The sequence below is a fragment of the Myotis brandtii genome, unplaced genomic scaffold (assembly GCF_000412655.1).
Source record: "Myotis brandtii unplaced genomic scaffold, ASM41265v1 scaffold1643, whole genome shotgun sequence".
In the NCBI taxonomy this organism is placed as follows: Eukaryota; Metazoa; Chordata; class Mammalia; order Chiroptera; family Vespertilionidae; genus Myotis; species Myotis brandtii.
The window spans coordinates 268,589-288,081 of NW_005356017.1; the positions used below are offsets into that span (position 1 = coordinate 268,589).

At 38.3% G+C, this 19,493-nt stretch overlaps 1 protein-coding gene across 2 annotated transcripts in view; it reads right to left on the minus strand.

The window, feature by feature from the left end:
- OXR1 (oxidation resistance 1) overlaps positions 1-19,493 on the minus strand; it is a 279,534-nt gene that overhangs the window by 227,219 nt on the left and 32,822 nt on the right. For both annotated transcript variants that reach the window (XM_005862364.2, XM_005862366.2), the window contains exon 2: positions 17,669-17,839. In XM_005862364.2, coding sequence (XP_005862426.1) covers positions 17,669-17,839 — 171 coding nt within the window. The remainder of the gene's footprint in view (positions 1-17,668; positions 17,840-19,493) is intronic.

Genomic DNA, 19,493 nt, shown 5'->3' on the forward strand with positions numbered 1-19,493 from the left:
CCACATACACACAGAGTGTTGCAGTCCTGGGCGAGCCGTCAGCCAAGGACGCGCAGCTGCTTAGACGAGATGGAGCATGGCGCTGTCATTAGGACATGGGCTCGCAAACTCCCTCTTCCTCACTCTGCAGGCTCAGGGAGGTGCCTTAACCTCTCTATGCCCAAATTATTATCTGTAAAATGGCTGACAATAATTATCCCTACCTCACTGCATGGGGAGAACAGTAGAGAAGATAATGTAACAAACATGGGTTATTCTTAATGATGTCATCACTATCACCACCATCACAGACTCCAAACTGTCCTTAGAGCTAACTAGCACTTTTTAATTGAAACGTCCTTCTGAGAAAAAGTTCTGTTTTTATCTACCTTTAGTAGACGGGCTTCATTTTGTCAGTCTCTTCCTCTGTGATCCTTAGAAGTTTGCACCCATCCTCGGCATGTGACTTAATTCCTCCCAGCAGCCAGTGGAGAATTGTCCCTTGCCCGTTTGTTTGTGCTCCATACTTCTACTAATTCCACTTATTACAACAACAGGTATGGGAGCTCATCACACTTCTGGTTTATGCTGACTTTATGGACATATACAATTCCCAGGTCTTTTCCTGAGGAGCTTCTATTATGCCAAGTATCTCTCCTATAGTTTATGGGTGACTTTTTTTTATCCTAAGTGTTACATGATAAAATAATTCTGCTTAGGGGCAACTCTGACGTGGCTTGTGTGATTTATGGGTTCAGACCCTTTAAGAAAATAGGAAAAACCAGATAAAATGATCCCCATGGTACTGAAAAGTCCAATTAGTTATTCATGTCCTCCCCTGGACTATGAGCTATATGAAGCCCCAGTGCCAGTCTTGATCATCTACTTATCTTTTGACCCAAAGTGTGCACTTGATACATGGTTAACTGCTAACCTCTGTGCAGTACATAAATGATTCCCCCCTTTGTTTTAATCAACCATGTGTAAGACGATCTTGATATATTTGCAAAAATGGCATCAATTTATTCATCATGCAGTCTTTCAAATAATGCATGACAAGGCCCACATCTGGTTTATAACCAATGCTTCAGGTTAATGCAATCTTGTAGCTGCCTAGAGGATGTAATACATGTCATCAACAACACTTTCCCAAACTAATACAGCATGGCTGATTACAGATACTGAAAACAAATTTAGATGTACAGAAGCCAATGATGTTAACTATGTAAAATGTATGGAGGTTTTATGTGAATTTAAAAATAACCCTCATTCTATAACCTAATTCAAATTCTAGTTAACAGTGTTCTTGCCTCATTTTACACAGCAATTCAATAGATAACAGCTGCTTTTTATAATCATTTATTATTAATAATGGGAAAACATGATTTCCATTTAAATAGACACATTGAAATGAAATGAAAATGCTTTTCAGAGATATGGTTATCAAACTTCCCTTCCTCATATCAGACTCCCCAACCTCATACACCACCAAAACACACACACACACACACACACACACACACACACACACACACACACTCACACACCCTATCCACTGTAGTTCACAGAACTAGAGCGGAGAATTTGGAGTAGGGAAGAAAATAGAAGATTGCTGGGACCCTATGGCAGGGCTGGGCTGTGGGACAAAGTGCTATAATCATAATCCTGGGTCATGTGGAGAAGGAGGCCAAGGCCCCAGCAAGTGAATTAATGCTACATATTCCACCTGAATGTTTTAAACATTAAGGAATCAGAATCATTGCTTTAACTTGTATACCAAAAAAAATGGTCCAAAGTTTACGTCAATTGGATTCAACAACTAACAGTAAAAGAAGCATGACCTTATATGCTGACAATGTTCCCCTCTTGTGAAAAACAAGTTAAAAAAACAGCTAAAACTGTTAGTTAAATATTATTAGAGAGACCTCCTGCATGTCAATTATACCCAAGTCATGGTTTTTGGCAGTCACACTATAGATCTAGACTCCAGAGAGACAATTTTATACCATCTGTTCTCAAACTTGAGCGTACATCAGAATCAGCACAGGGCGCGATCAAACACAGATTGCTGGATCCCACCCAGCCTCCGGACTTCTGACTCAGTCAGGTTGAGGTAGAGCCTCTAAGTTCCCGAGTGATGTTGATTCTGCTTGCCCAGGGACCAACCTCACTTTTTAAAAAAATATATTTTATTGATTTTTTTAAAAACGGAGAGGGATAGAGAGTTAGAAACATCGATGAGAGAGAAACATCGATCAGCTGCCTCCTGCACACCCCCCACTGGGGATGTGCCCACAACTGAGGTACATGCCCTTGACCAGAATCGAACCTGGGACCCTTCAGTCCCCAGGCCAATGCTCTATCCACTAAGCCAAACCGATTAAGGCCCAACCTCACTTTTAAGAACCTCACATTGTTCCTTACTAAGCTATTTAGTTTTCTTGTGGTCTTACTTAGGGCTAATTTACCCTGATTGGACCAAACATAGTCATACTCCAAAATCAAAGGTGCTATATAAACCATATGCTAGGTCACAACTGCTTTAGTAGAAGAATTTCTCGATTGAGAAAAAGTTATTGCCGAAGAGAGTGGGGTACTGAATGAGGCCAACTCCTGAGCTTGAAATGAATTGTGCAACTTACGCAGTGGAAGGTCAGAAAGAAAGTCAGACACCAGTGAATCAGATTAATGCCAAAGACATGGAAGAGAGATCAACCAAGTTTTGCTCCTGAGGACAACCAGATGACAGGCACTAGGGCACCACTGTATCATAACTGGCCCTCAGTTCCTGAGCCACATTCTCAGCTCTTGTTCAGCTCAGAACCCCTGACACTTTCTTGCACAGCTGTTTCTGTAGTGAAGTGAGCTTTACTGTGTAGCTTAGATACCTATCTTCATTATTTCAGAACTATTCCTATAATAACGTGTTCCAACTTCAAAAAGAGTGGGTAGCTTTCCTTGAAAGTCCAAGGAACAAATTTAAAAAAAAGACCTTAATTGTGACAGGTTGATGGGCTAGATCTAATAAGATGAACTTTTAGCTCACATTTGATAACCACATAAAATTGGCAGAAACAAAATAGGTCAAAATAAAACACAATTAGCTCTTATTGTACTTACTAGAGGCCCAATGCACAAAAATTCGTGCAAGAGTAGGCCTTCCTTCCCCCGGCTGCCAGCACAGGCTTCCCTCTGGCACCCGGGACCCAGGCTCTCCTCCTCCCGCTGCCGGCAGACACCCGGGACCTTGGCTGGCTTCACCCCAGCCCCCAGCTTCCTCAGGAAGGACATGCGGAATGATGTTCAGAAGATGTCCAATCTAATTAGCATATTACCCTTTTATTAGTATAGACAGTAATATACAACCAGAAAAAGAAGGTAGCAGTCCCGGACAGCAGTAGGTCAGCCTATACTTGGTTTTTGTGGTCAGTTATTACCATGGTTTCAGCAGAAGCAAAACCAAAGTAAGACATGCCCAGGATAGAGCAGAAAGGTCTAGAAATAATTTAACTGAGAAGAGGTTAAATGAATTAACATGTTTAGTTTGAGAAAGGGAGAGGAGGGGAAGAAGATAGCTTTTATCTAATAATTTTAGTGCAGTCCCAAATAACATAAACTACAAGACAGATAGACAATTCCACAGTCTAAATTTGGGAAACCCAGATGACATAGCACATAGAACACTGCCTGCCCTTCATGCGCTCAGAAATGTATGTTGAATGAATTGACCCAATAAAGAATTTTTAGAGCACCGAAATTATTTATCTATTGTTTAAATGATTGCCTCTCCAAATAACTTGACTGTGGCATTAGTGTTCTTTATCAGACATTGGGGGAAATGTTATATTAGACAGAGAATATATGGTGCTATGTAAAAATTTAAAAGTAATGATTAGTGTAGTAGTCTCAGATCCAATGGAGGTAAAAACTGATAAGAATTAGAAGAGCCGCCTTGACCGATTTGGTTCAGTAGATAGAGCATCGGCCTGCGGAATCAAGGGTCCTAGGTTCGATTCCGGTCAAGGGCATGTACCTTGGTTGCGGGCACATACCCAGTAGGGAGTGTGCAGGAGGCAGCTGATCGATGTTTCTCTCTCATCGATGTTTCTAACTCTCTATCCTTCTCCCTTCCTCTCTGTAAAAAATTAATAAAATATAAAAATCAAAAAAAAAGAATTAGAAGAGCCCAAAATCATAATGGGTAGCCCACTAGGCTGAGAACTCACAGGAAAAGTTTTGAGGAAAGGCTAGATTACCACTTGTTAGGATTTTTGGTGATAGGATTCATGATTTGGGTAATTAGCTGAACTGGATCAGTAGTTCTCAGACTCTTGGATTTAGAGAACCATAAATTTGAAAATTAGAACTGGAGGCCTATATTTTGGGCTAACACACTTCTGCTTTTATTACATAATTATCACATACTATGACTTTTATTTAATAAGAGGAAGGCCATTTTATTACTAAATAATTATGGAGGACATGATTTCAGACTAAAAACTTAACAAAATCAGACCAATATTATCTTCATTTTTCTCATTTTGTAAAAGATGCTTTATCTCAGCCCTTGTCCATGAACCCTTACTTTATAACCGATGCCCTCTATGACTTCACAGCTTCTTTCCAGAAAATTTCCACTGATTTTAGGCAAGTGACCTGTCAATGTTGGACAATAATTTATGATGATGAGAAAAGGCTAAGAGACAGTTAGAAAGGGCAAAAGATGACAGAACACGAACCTGAGGAAATTTCTCCAAAGTGTAGAGGTTAAAAATCAAGAGCACAGAATAGAAACAAAGCGACTTTATTTTCTTAAATATCAGAAAAATTCTCCTCTTAGCTCAAATGAATCAGAGCTCTAATTAAGGGCTGAAAATATATCCACAAAACTCTTCTATGCCCGTGACAAATGTCTGAATACATTAGACACAGAATAACCTTATGGCAGTTGAATCACATCACCTCATGTTCCAATGCTGGTTTTTTTTTTAAACCAAAATCTTCCCACCCATACTATAGATCAGTGTTTCTCAACCTTCTGGCCCTTTAAATACAGTTCCTCATGTTGTGACCCAACCATAAAATTATTTTTGTTGCTACTTCATAACTGTAATGTTGCTACTGTCATGAATTGTAATGTAAATATCTGATATGTAGGATGGTCTTAGGCGACCCCTGTGAAAGGGTCGTTCGACCGCCAAAGGGGTCGCGACCCACAGGTTGAGAACCGCTGCTATAGATACTCTCTCCATTACAATGCCTGGTGAGGAATCAGACTGGTCAGCCACTCATGAGTGCAAAGCACCTGTTGAGTACCAGGTGCCAACAATGTGTAGGTTGACCTCATCCCTGTCCTAGTAGTTGGCTGTCCAGATACATTCTAACTGGGAAGCTGCAGTTTCCTATAGCTCATTATACATGTCCTCCTAATATTTAGAACTTCAATCATATTTATAACTTGCCAAATATAGTGTCTTGTATGTCTGTTTTATTCTCCAAATGCTTAAAAATCTGAAACAAATATGGAAGGATACCAAGCAAATCCTCACTTTAATAAAATTACTTTCTTGTACTCAGATAATATGAAAACCCAGAAGTAATAAATATAATGAATATTTTCACCAGGCCACTGAATTAACAGATGCTTTTAAAATATTTTCATGTCATCATCTTTATAGTCATCTCAAATATCTAGGTACTTTTCCATACAAACTACTAGAAAAAATATTGCAGATTGCAAAAGATCATTAAAATTTTAATAAGCTTCATTCTATGCAAATTTTATATCTGAATACAATTTTATGATACTGTGAAAACCTCAGGGAAAATGTCTAAGTAAAAATACACCCAGTGACATCAATTAGCTTGAATTTAAATATTTTTTGTCACATTCATGAGAGCACTTTGTATCAGTAATCTAAAACCAGAGTAGTTAACCTAATCTAATTTTTTTGTCAAATGTTGGAGTAAAACCAATTTTCAGTTACAGCAGGAGTCTATGAAGCTAGTGTGCATAAACTTGTAAAAAAACATCTGGAAATATATGATCCTCCTACATGAAATTTATCAGTCAGAAAAGATGGTGGACATCTCAAAACTGCAAGTTCTCAACTGAAATGGGGAGGCCTGAGACATGTGGGTTTTTAGAAAATCATCTGTTACTGGGCTGCTCTGAACACTTAGCACAAAAGTAAAATCATATACTATTTTTTCTAACCAGTCCTAAAACAAGAAAAAATGTTCACTTGAGTTCAACTGGTATCTCTAATGAATAGTTTTAACTCACCAAATACAATTTATGTGACCACTGTAAATGTAAGTGTAAATGTGACAGCATTTAGCTTTCCAAATTCTGCATAATCAAAACACATTCCAAGGCTCAACACCTAGTCATTAGGATACACAAATATTTTCTAATACTTGGAAGCAGCATTAACAATTAGCATTGAGCAATTAAATGATTTTGGCCATAACAAAAAATGAGTGCTGAAATACTGAGAGGCAACATTATCACCATCTGATAAATAAAATGTAAGAATAAAAAAGAAGGAACATGTGTACATGTTAAATATTAGTAAAATAAGTAGCAGAGAAGAAATCAATGTACCCCTGTAGAGATACTTCTTGGACATCAAATGGTAAAGGAGCATCCAGGAAGGATGGACTAGCCATGCCTCCTTATATAGGCAATGGCTTGCATAGCTCTAGTAAAAAAAATAAAAAAGAATCCACTGGGTTGAATATTATATGCTTGCAAGACCATTTGATACCATTCTAGGCAATACAATCATTTTCGAACTTCTCAACACACTGAATCTACAACTCCATAGTGCCAAATGAAGATAGCAGATATCTGTGATCTGGATCATAAACCATTGACAATTACTTTGGGTTAGAGCTAGTTTGAAATAATTCCCAGTACACCAGAAGTTCCAGACCTTTTGGTTGTATGGTCCAATTAAATTAAAACACACATACACACACACACACACACACACACACACACACAATGGGGGAGGAGTGAGACCAACATTGTGTTTCCAACTTTTGTCAAGTAAAAATATTAAAAAAGAAAAAAGAACCTAACTTCCATTCTATAACCAGTAGCATAAAAGAAACCATAGTCCCATTTGTTTATTGTTTTTTCAAGGAAACCATCAACAAAATGAAAAGGGAGCCCACTGTATGGGAGAACATATTTGCCAATGATACATATGATAAGGGGTTAATTTCCAAAATATATAAAGAACTCATACAACTTAACAAAAGGAAGACAAACAATCCAATTAAAAAGGGACAAAGGGCATAAATAGACACTTCTCCAAAGAGGACATAGAGATGGCCAAGAGACAGATGAAAAAATATTCAAAGTCACTAATCATCAGAGAGATGAAAATTAAAATGACAATGAAGTATTACCTCACACCTGCTAGAATTGCTACCATCAATAAATCAACAAACAATAAGTTCTGGGAAGAATGTGGAGAAAAGGAACTCTAGTACACTGCTGGTGGGAATGTAGACTGGGGCAACCACCTTGGAAAACAGAGTGGAATTTCCTAAAAAAAAAATTAAATACTGCCATTTGACCCAAAGATACCACTTCTAGGAATATATCCTAAGAATCTCAAAACACCAATCAGAAAAAAATATACACACCCCTATGTTCAGAGCAGTTCTGTTTACAATAGCTAAGAACTGGAAACAGCCCAAGTGCCCATCAGTAGATGAGTGAAGAAAAGTGGTACATTTACACAATGGAATACTATGAAGCAGAGAAAAAGAAGGATCCCTTACCCTTTGAGACAGCATGGAGGGACGTGAAAAGTATTATGTTATCCAAAATAATCCAGTCAGAGAAAGACAAGTATCACATGATCTCACTTATATGTGGACTCTAATGAACAAAATAAACTGATGAACAAAATAGATACAGAGACATGGAATCTTACAGGGAAGGGGGAAGGGGTGGGAAGAGATTAACTAAAGAACTTATCTATATATATAAAAGCCTAAGTGACCATTCAACCATTCGACTGTTCAACAGGTAGCTATGACACACACTGACCACCAGGGGGCAGATCCTCAATGCACAGGCATGGAAACATGGAACAGACTGATGAATCTTAGAGGATTGCAAGAGGGTACAGGCCAGGCCAAGGGACCCCATCAGTGCACAAATTCGTGCACCGGGCCTCTAGTATGCATATAAGCATAACCCATGAACACAGACAATAGTGTGCTAGGTGGGGGAGGGGGGCAGCTGTGGGAGGGAAGGGGAGGATAAGGGGAAAAAGGAGGACATCTGTAATACTTTCAACAATAAATATAAATTTAAAAAGTGTAGAAACATCATAACCTTAGAATAAAAGTAAATGTTTTTTTTCCAAGAAAGAACAATATTCTTTGTACACCAATATTCTCTCCAAAACATGTTAGTATTTGGATGGATGTTATATTACATTTGGTTTCTCATACATTAAATTACCAATATAGAATAGACACTTCATTGCTTAATGCACCTTTGTGCTTATACATTGAAAATAACCTTAAAGTTTATGGTGTGAGGGAAGAGATTTCAAAATAAATGTGAAACTTAAGTTGGATATTTGATAACCTATTCTCAGTTTTCACAATTTACAAAATCACTCCTTGATTCAAGATGAAATATTTCTATAAATGAAATATCTCTTCTATTATGTCCTTATGTATTCATAGATATGAGATTTGTGGACTCTTAAAATGATTGATAATGAGATAGAAGCTATATTTGTGAAAAATGTTTTTCATTATCCTCTTTTTTCTTTCATTATTAGATTTTATTAATTACATCTCTGAGTGTTTATATTAAGAATATAAATTGTTTTCATAAAATTTGAAGGTCAGTGAGACGTCCTTTTAAAATAGAAATTAGATCAAGACTCTGCTCTCAATACTCACTGAACTTCACTAAATTTGAATTTTATGTAAACTTTGTCTACAACCTAATAAGTGAGGACAAAGTTTCCCATCACATTTGAAACATAACCCAGTCTTTCTCCTGACCTACATGGTCCCTGATACCTCCCCAAGCTCAGTTCCTGGGACTCCCTCCCCCCACTGGCTATTTCCACTGAACTGGCTTTCTTGATGGTTCCTCAGATGGGTACAGTTCAGCCTCAGGGCCTTTGTCCTTCCTGTTCTCTGCCTGAAATGGATTCCTCCTCCAACTTGTAAAGCTCGTTTCCCTCTCGGCTTAAATACCACCTTGTCCAACAGGATTTTCCTGACGATCATTCTTTTCACTCTGCTCAATTATTCTCCAAAATACATATCACTATCTAATATTGTAAAACATATTTGCTTATCTGTTTATATCTGTCCCCAGCACTAGATTGTAAGCTTAATGAGAGCAGGAACTTGTGTTTCATTCATCATTCTACCCACAGCATTGAAAATTGCACATGGTAGGCACTCAAAAAATTTGTTGAATGAAGAGATGGGTGAATATAAATGTAAGAAAATATCTCCTCATTTACATGAAAGTGTAGTGACAGCCTATATGCAATTAAACCAGGGGGCCTCAAACTACGGCCCGTGGGCCACATGCAAATACAAATATTTTATTTGTTCCCGTTTTGTTTTTTTACTTCAAAATAAGATATGTGCAGTGTGCATAGGAATTTGTTCATAGTTTTTTTTTAAACTATAGTCCGGCCCTCCAACGGTCTGAGGGACAGTGAACTGGCCCCCTGTTTAAAATGTTTGAGGACCCCTGAATTAAACTATACTAATTCATCTCTCTAACTGTGCAGGGATTATTTTTAAATTACTCTGAAACTCATAACAATGAACCTATGAACCTATTCTTTAAAAAGGAATGTAAAACCAAGTATAAATGAATGAATCTCTTTCATTGAGCATCTAATAGAGTTAAAAAGTATGTGTGTTTTTTTGTTTTTGTTATCTCAATTAAACTGGAATAGCTTTAAAATCAAGGTGAACTCTCTTCACAATCGTAAAAACAAGTAAAAAAATATACAAACAATGCCCAGTTGACATGGCTCAGTGGTAGAGCATCGACCCATGAACCAGTATGTCAAGGTTCAATTCCCTGTCAGGGAACATGCCCAGGTTGTGGGCTCAGTCCCCAGTGTGGCCCATGCAGAAGACAGCCAATCAATGATTCTCTCTCATCATTGATGTTTCTCTCTCTCTCTCTCCCTTCCTCACTGAAATAAATAAAAATATATTTAAAAAATACAAACAAAATCCAATAAACAAACACAAAAAGATGATGGGGGATATATATTAAGATAACACAATCATTGAACATGTTATGTGCCATTGGAAAAAGATATTTAAAATTTTATAGTCAACTTAATTTTGGAAATTACATACCTTGGCCTACATAACTATTTAAATAACTAAGATATTTTCATAGACCATTCACTGGCGTTTATCCTAATGGTTAAGTTCAAAAAGGGCTGGTGTCTAGTAACACTAGTCTAAGGTGGGAATGGACAGCCCGGTTTTATGTTAAAGCTTCTACAATAAGGAAATATTGCTGTGATCATTCACTGTAATTCTTTCACAAGAGAGCAAATTAGGATTCCTCTGAAAATGATGAAAAGACATATTTCAAAACATATTTATAGTCCTAGATGATATTCAAAAGGAAGATGATACATGTGACCCATTATGAATCCCTGAAAACACTTGTTTATATTTTTTCCCAATACTGACTGTGAATTGGTGATCACCATTCAACTGTTTTTAATGACTTGAGATCAATGGTGGGGTTGGGAAGAAGGACTGGTCAAGGTCATAGGTGTAGGCTTTTGCTACGAAAGACAGTGAAACTAATTGGTCCCTGTGGGAACTGAACCTGCAACCTCAGATTCATTAATTTCACAAGCAAGCAAACTTCTCTAAGCGGACCAAAAGTTACCAAACAATTTTCTTCAAAATGTGATTCATGTTTAGATGGTACTAGTGTTTAAGAACAAAAGTAAATTGTTCTGTTTTAGTCATTATTTATTTATTCAAGGAGAAGTAATTTGAGGTAGCTATATAGAGAAAAACATCCAAGAAGTTTCCTATAAATGTTTAATTTTTAAAAAGCTATTTTTAAAGGCATAGAGCACAAAGCCAAAATGGTCAGGGAACTCTACAATCATAATGTGTTTACTTAAAGTGTCTAGCCCAAATCAAAATAGTATTAATTACATGAATAATGACATGATTTCTATTTGAAAATGCATAATATGAATAGAAATACATATTGGAACTTTTCAGAATTCAGTAACTTCACTTGCTTCCAAACCATCACACTATAACTTAAAGTGTTATATAATTTTGGGGACACTTTTTATTTCTCTTGAGTTTTCATTTTGGCTATATTATTCTCTCCTCGCTGCCTCTCCTATGTTATTTGTTCCTTACTTGTTCTTTAAAATCAACTTACTCTTCTTCTAAGCTCTGGATCTATCCTTCACCAGCTGAACAGCCCCGCTTACATAAGGATTAAATTTTAAGCACTCAAACCCAGTCTCTCTTCCCAGTACCTAGATATGTTAGTCCTTCATTCAGCTTGCACTTACCATGCTGAGAAATAGAATACATTGCCAACTAAGCTTTTCCTATCACTTGGAAAGTCTCGTCTTTATTTCAATTAGAAACATTAGCTTTATACTTACATCTAGTCGTTCCCTTTTTTCTCTCTTCTCTAATAAAAGTCTATTGACAATTCTGACTTACCTCTTACTGTAAAACTCTCAGGGTAAACCTTCCCTTGCAATCTCCACATTTTCCCGCTCTATGGGATCTGATCCCTCCAAAAATAGAGATAATTCAAGTCTCTACTTCCTCTGCTACTGAAAATCCTGTCCCCTAGAACCTGCCTGTTTTCAGTGTAAACAGGGCCAGTTGTTTGCAGAACAGTGGATAAGGCAACTTTTGAAGAAAAATACTGATTTTATCCCCTCCTTAGAGTAAATAGACTGCCTCTCTCCCTCCAGATTTTTTTAAAAATAAGTCCAGGTGCCAACGAATAATAAGGAATAATTCACTTCTTCATTTATTCATTGAAGAAGAACTTAGATAAAAATATTATATATTATATGTATAATTTGACAAAGCAAAGTAGCTACACTTCTAATTTTGCATCTTTCTCAATTCTAGGATTCTAACACACTCTTACTTTTAGATGAAGAAGATAATTCCAATTAGTTCTCATCTCCTAGTAGAGTATCACTAAATTTGCCAACATTCATAATAACATTTTATACTATAAGTATATTCATTAAAGACCATTCACCACTTCTAAATTTAGTCAATATAACAATAATTTACACAATTCATACTTTGTTATATTTCTAACCTATGAGTGCTTGGAATATTTTGTTGACAAATGTAAAATTCTATTAGTCAACTATAAATACATTATTTCATTGAGAATTATCAGCTGTTTTCAATCTTTATGAGGGACTAAATTTGGTGAAAGCATTAACATACATGACAGGCCTTTCCTAAAATAAAAAAGGAGATGAGTTGAGGAGACACTTTCTCAGAAATACAAATTTTCTCCACAGCTTTGATGTCTGAAAACTAGGGAACTGCAAGCAGTGGTTCTCAACCTTCCTAATGCCGCGACCCTTTAATACAGTTCCTCATGTTGTGGTGACCCCCAACCATAAAATTATTTTCGTTGCTACTTCATAACTGTAGTTTTACTACTGTTATGAATCGTAATGTAAATATCTGATATGCAGGATGTATTTTCATTGTTTGTGACCCACAGGTTGAGAACCACTGGGATAGGGCCTTGCCATGTCCCCTAAATGGCACAGCACCATGTGACCCAACAATATTTAAATAAGTTTTCTCACTAAAGAGGCATTTATCATTGCAAAAAGTAAAATTAAAAAAATATACATGTGGGCCCAATCTAGATGGGTCAAGTAAATAATGCTCCTGCCACCCAAGGCCGCCCAGCCTTTACACGTGATGATGTCACCCTATACCCATCAAATACAGAGAAGGCCACAGACACTGATCAGTGAAAACAGAAGATGTCAAAATATCATGTGTGGCCCAGCCGGTGTGCTCAGTGGTTGAGCATCGACCCATGAATGAAGAGGTCACCAATTCGATTCCCAATCAAGGGACATGCCCAGGTTGTGGGCTTGATCCCCAGTGCGGGGTGTGCAGGAGGCAGCTGATCGATAATCTTTCTCTCTCCTTGATGTTTCTATCTCTCTATCCCTCTCTCTTCCTATCTCTCTAAAAATCAATTTAAAAAATCATGTGTGGTTTGAGTCTAGTTTTGCAAAAATATGTGCATATATGTAGAAATATACCTAAGCATAACTGTTTTTTTATAACTGTTTTTCTATCAACGGTATGATTTAGCTTATATTTTATTTCTGCTTTATAATTTTCTGTAGCATCTGACTCTTTGTAACCAGCACATTTCTTTATTTTTATAACTAAACGCAAGACATATATTTGTATTTGTGAAAAATAAGCCATTTCTCCCCAAGCTGGATAAACAAATGCCCATTTTGTTCCCTAAAAACACCTGGAACATACCTTTTTAGATTACTTCTCACATTAAATCAGTCGTTTGATTACTTGGACTTCCTGGCTAACATATGGGTTCCCAAGAGAGTAGCTGCTACTTTTCATGGACTCTGCGTCCGTGTTCAGCTCAGGGCGTGGCACATGAAGGATGCTCAATAGAGTACTCCTTGCTCCTTGGCTTCTTACTTTCATCCAGTGTCTTCTTTCTCCCATCCCTGGCTCTAGTTGAATTACCTCCACCTCTGCCAGGTACCATACTGTCTCCCAGATACTGTGGGTCAAAAGCTGAAGTGTTTGCAGGCATCACAATGAAAACCAATTTTGGATCAAAAAGATGTCATTTGGCAAAATCAGTTGAGCCACTCCAAAGTCTGGTTAACATATGTACAGTCCACTAAAATCATGGAAGCTGAGGGTGCGGTCGGGTCTGGGAGAACAGACAGGATGTGATTTGTCTGTGGAGGGTCTCTGTGAGATGGTCAATTGAAGACCATTTCAGGGGGATTATGGTCCAGGGCTGATAGCTTTCTGTTGTGCTTCTTTTGCATCATGATGGGAACCTGACACTTTCTAGCCTGGAGCATAATGAGTGGAACGAAGATTTACATTTTGTAGATTACACTTGATGCGATTTTGGAAGTTTCAGATAGCAACAGCCTCCTTACCCCCCACTAGGAAATTAGGGGGCTCCTCTCCTACCCCCACACCCCACCTTCAATACTATTCCAGTGCTTGGTCGTGTTCCCAGGTCCAGACACTTCCTTCCAGGATCTCTACATTGGAGGACATCAAGGGAAATCTTCCAGTTGGAAATGGAAACCAGGCTCTTGCCTTGAAGCCACACGCACATATCCAGGATATGGCTTTCACGTGGACTGTTTTTGTTTTGACACGGGTAGTGGTTAGGGCTGTTGTGGTTTTTACATGGGTAGTGTAGTGGTTAGGAGCACCAACTAGCAGCCTGTATTCATTTGCTAACTCCACTACTTAATGGCTGTGTCACACTGGACCAATTACTTAGCTTGCAGTGCTTAACTTTTCCATTTGTGGAGATGCAACTCCTCATACTACATTGCTAATAAGCATGTGAGTTAATGTCAGCTAATGTCTAAACAAGTGCCTGGTGCATGGTAAATGCCATGTGCATGTTCACTTGATAATATTTACTTGGCTTAATGTATGTTTTTAAATGCTCTATATATGTTAGATATACATATGCATATATTTTATAAGATATACAGTATACTAGTCTATAAGATATATATCTTATAATAAAATAGTTTTACAAGGAGGGATTGAAGATGATTATCAGGGGAAGAAGCACTGAACGGCCTTCCACAAGCCCCTGGCATCACCATTTCCCTCTTTACGCTACAGATACTGGAGCCTTTTTCAACTCTTGTGCCTCTTCGTGTCTCCTGTTAATTATCTCGGCTGCCAGCAACTGTCCTCTCCCTCGGAGCAGAGCCTGGAACCTGTCCCCTGTGCCCGGGTGTCTGCAGCTGATCCTGCGCATCCCTCTCTCTATCTCCCAGCATCAGCTCCATCACTGTCTGCCTGACAATTATCTACGGGTAGGAAGAGGCGGACGTCTGTGCTGTGTCACCAGGTGACTCCCCGAGTCAGTTCCCACCACTCCCCTTAGCAGATCCACACTGCAGGTTCCTAGAAACCTGAAAGTTTCCGAAATTGTTTTTCTTTTTGAGATTTCCATGAAAGGGCCAAATTACTTTATGTTTCTTTCACAGGCCAGACACATAACTACTGGAGCAAGAAAGTATATTTTACTATGTAAACAGATAACTTGCTTCTACTGGGTATTTAAAAGCTGGGTGTATTACCTGATAACCGTAAACATAAATATAAGTATCTTAACCTATATTTTCTAAATTCCTAGGTTGGTATGGGAACCACAGTTAGGCACCAGTCCCCCCGTTAGACCTGAGAGTTAAATTTCAAAATCAATACACGGACATGGTCAGGTACGTGCCACGTCATGGTAGGCAGACCAAACTGTTGGCAGAGTAAATTCGGTTTTGACTATAAACTCAGAGCTGATGTTAACGAGAAAGCCAAGCCCAGGAGAGTCCGGCAGAAGTGAAATTCAGAAGAATGACAGACAAACACGGTGTTACTGTAACTCCAGGCCACAAAGAAGCCGCCCTGAGAAGCAGATGGAGGTGTCTGGCACATACATCCTTACTGACAGACAGGGCCTGCCAGCTGCAGTCTGTCCTGATTCCTTTGAACATTGAAAGCAGGTACCTTTCCTTACTATGATACTGCGACCTCAGCCAAACTTCCCACTTAGATTCCCGACAGTTACAGACTGTGCTGGTCAGGCCAAATGAAGCAACCTGTGCACTTTCAACGTACATATCTTATTTTAAATTAATCATGTCAACCCACTTCTTTTGCCATGTCAGTATTTTTATACCTGAGTTTCTGGATTTCAAAACAGAGAGCCAGACCCTGGACTATAATAATTTCACAAAATAACATAGCTTCATCAGGCATTCCCAGAAAGAATTGATGAGTGACTGCTCACGTCTATTCAAATGTTTATAGGATGATGTTTTCCTAAATATAGATTTAAAATGTTTAGAAATATAGAAGAATTACAAAGGTTAATGTGAAAAGAAGAAGGTTAACGATTTCTCAACTGCATGTAAGTGAAATAAATCAACCATACCCGGTGGTGAGATACAAGCTTCATAGCTATGGTTTAATCTCCCTCTCCCTCTCCTTCTTCTTTGTCATCTCTTCACCCTTCCCTCCTCCTCCCCTTCCTCCTCCTCCTCCTCCTCCTCCTTCTCCTCCTTCTTCTTCTCCTTCCCTTCCCCCTCCCCTTCCTCCTCTCTTTCTTTTTCTTCTTGGCTTGCAGCCTGCTTTTTGAGAATTCACCTTGCACACATATTTGCCAGAGGTATAATGCCTTTAAGTAAATGTGTCCTTAATATATCCCAAGGGTTCAAAGGAGTTTGTAAGTCCTCTAGAAATTGTTTATTTTTACTTTAATAATAATATAAAAACATATTTTGCAGTAATAAGTCACAATTTAAATACTATTTTTTCCTTTATTTTTACAGAATAGGTATTATCTTCTTTATATATTTTTTGTTTTTATATAACTCAGCAGTTTAATATCTGCTGTGGGTAAACAAACTGAGATCCTTAGCACTCAATAGGGATCCAAGAAGGAGTCCATAAAAATTAGGTCCTTCAGAAACCCTAAGCAAATAATTCTACCCTTTGCCCTAAAGAAATTGCATACTTAACTAAAAATAAATATATGGAGCTAAGCTGCAGAAAGTACTTTTTAATTTGATGCTATCTCTATTTCCAACACAAGCTGAAGACAAGGATGAGATGGGCACTTACAAAAACAGAGACAATTACTTGGGGTTTTTTCCTTCACATATTGAATACGGTAAATTTGCATTTCACTTGTTCAGCTTTTTACATATTTTTAAAAAACCCAAAGTTCAACAAAATGTTTCAAACTCATCCCTGCTAGTATCATTCTTCATTGCCATTGAAAGTTGATTACTGGCTAGAAAAGTGTCTTCATACTTAATTTTTAAAATCATGAACAGCTTTTATACATAAACTGTAAATAAAAGATTATTCAGCATGCCAGTTCTTTAAAGATAGAAATTTATAAAGGAATTTTCTCTTCCATACTTGAGTTCTATTCAGTTGAATTTGGGTAGAGCTGTTGAAACAGGAATTCTGAAGAAAAGTACTGATGAGACAATATCTACCCCACCCCTCGAACCACCCTTATGGCTTGTTAGTCCTGTAGGTGAGGGTATAACCGCAGATAGGCACACTGAAAGGCTATTTAATTCCAGCTCCTCTTTCCCCTGGCTGTGCTGAAAAGAAAGGCATTGGATGTCACTGAAAATCATTGGTAGGCTTGACCCCTTCCCAGAGTCCCCGATACCAGAGTGCTGAAAGTGTCAACTTTTTAATTCTAGGTTGCTTTCCACAGCCTAACATAGGACAACGAGACTTTTCAAGTTCTCTCCCTGCTCCAGTTCTCACAGTACAACTTACAGAATATCGCTCCATGATATATTCACGTGTGCCTTTATATAATTACATTAGAAAGAGATTTACGTACCATGATAAATTAGATACAGACATTGCAGCAGTGCCGGGAGGAGTCTTGTGGAGCAGTCTTCTCTTGATTTCAGAATAGGGAGAGTAGGCCAGGTAGACAAGATCACTGGGAATTTTAGCGCTGCCACTGGAATGATGCACAAAGCACTTAGTCGCGCACAGTTGAGAAGACCTATAAAGAAAAGGTGGAAAGTCATATGTATAGTACCTGGCCTATATGACCTTTCACAGATTTATCTCATCCAGTGAACAGTGTTGTCATGTTATAAGACACACAAAAGGAAATGTGATCATTTTCCTTAAAGTACCAGGTATGTAAAAAAACCAAGGATAAAACGAAACCAACCCTATAATGAGCTCAATGCTTTCCTTTCAAAACCAAAGGAAAGGTTATTAACATGTTTATTCCCTGAAGTAGAGAATTCCTTGTTCATTCAAGGAAAGAATAGAATGTGTGTGTGTGTGTGTGTGTGTGTGTGTGTGTGTGTGTGTGTGTGTGTTTTAATATATTTTTATTGATTTCAGAGGGGAACGGAGAGGGAGAGAGAGATAGAAACATCAATGATGAGAGAGAATCATGGATTGGCTGCCTCCTGCTGCATGGCCACTGGGGATCGAACCACAACCCAGGCATGTGCCCTGACCGGAAATCAAACCATGACCTCCTGGTTCATAGGTTGATGCTCAACCACTGAGCCATGCTGGCTGGGCCAGTTATTAGGTTTAGCAGAGTATTTGCCAACACAAAAATACTGCCCTTATGAGCACGCAAAATATATATACAATATGTCAGGTTTCAACACCAGGAAAATCATTATCCTAAATTACTGGTTTGCCTTAATTCTGGGGGTGTGGGGCATTATTGCAATTTATGCTGCTTTCCTTGCATTAATGTATGGGAAAGCTCTGAAGCAAATCTGTAACATTTCTTTAAGAACTAATCAAGGCCTCTGAGGTCTGCTTTTGATGCTAACCTCTCCTTTTTGCTAACTTTAATTTTAACCTATATTTTTTTTGTAAACACATGCCTAGAAACATATGCACACATATGCAGATTATATTTATGTAAGTACATTTTAAAAACCACCAGCAAGTCCATTTGAGAGTGAGAAAGAGTATAATTAAACACCATAATTCTAGATTTGTTTGCCTTGGCAGAATGTAGGAAGACTATGCAAAGATATTTGATCCCAGAATCTTAGCTCAAGCCATATAACACTGTTGTGTTTGTCGGTCAAAATGGTCAAATAGTGTCAATGTTAATATGAGAGAAGAGTGGACCACAGCAGCCTCTTATCATGCCCCTAGGCCTGACTAAACTTTACACGGGCTGGGCTTCTGCCCCACACTGAGCCCCTGGCCTCCCTTTTCTTACAGCATTCACTTTAGAAAACTTGCAACTGTCAAGTCTTTCTCTGCCCCTTTGAGATATAAATCTTCTTCCAGCCTGTTGCCAGTTTTACAGTCCAGGAATGACTTGCTCAAGGGCCTGGGCACCATGCCTTTGAAATGCAACCATCAAAGGAGACAGTGCTGCATTGCCAAGTCTCTGTGGGAGAGCTGGAGCCTCACTTCCCCAAGTGCTAATTAGCAAAGGCAGTGGGAATAATCACAGTGACCTACCTCCCCTTAACATCATCTAGCACTTTTCTTTTTTAAAATATATTTTTATTGATTTCAGAGAGGAAGGGAGAGGGAGCGAGAGATAGAAACATCATTGATGAGAGAGAATCATGGATTGGATGCCTCCTGCATGCCCCCTCCTGGGGATCTTGCCTGAAACCGAAACCCGGGCATGTGCCCTGACAGGTAAGTGAACCATGACC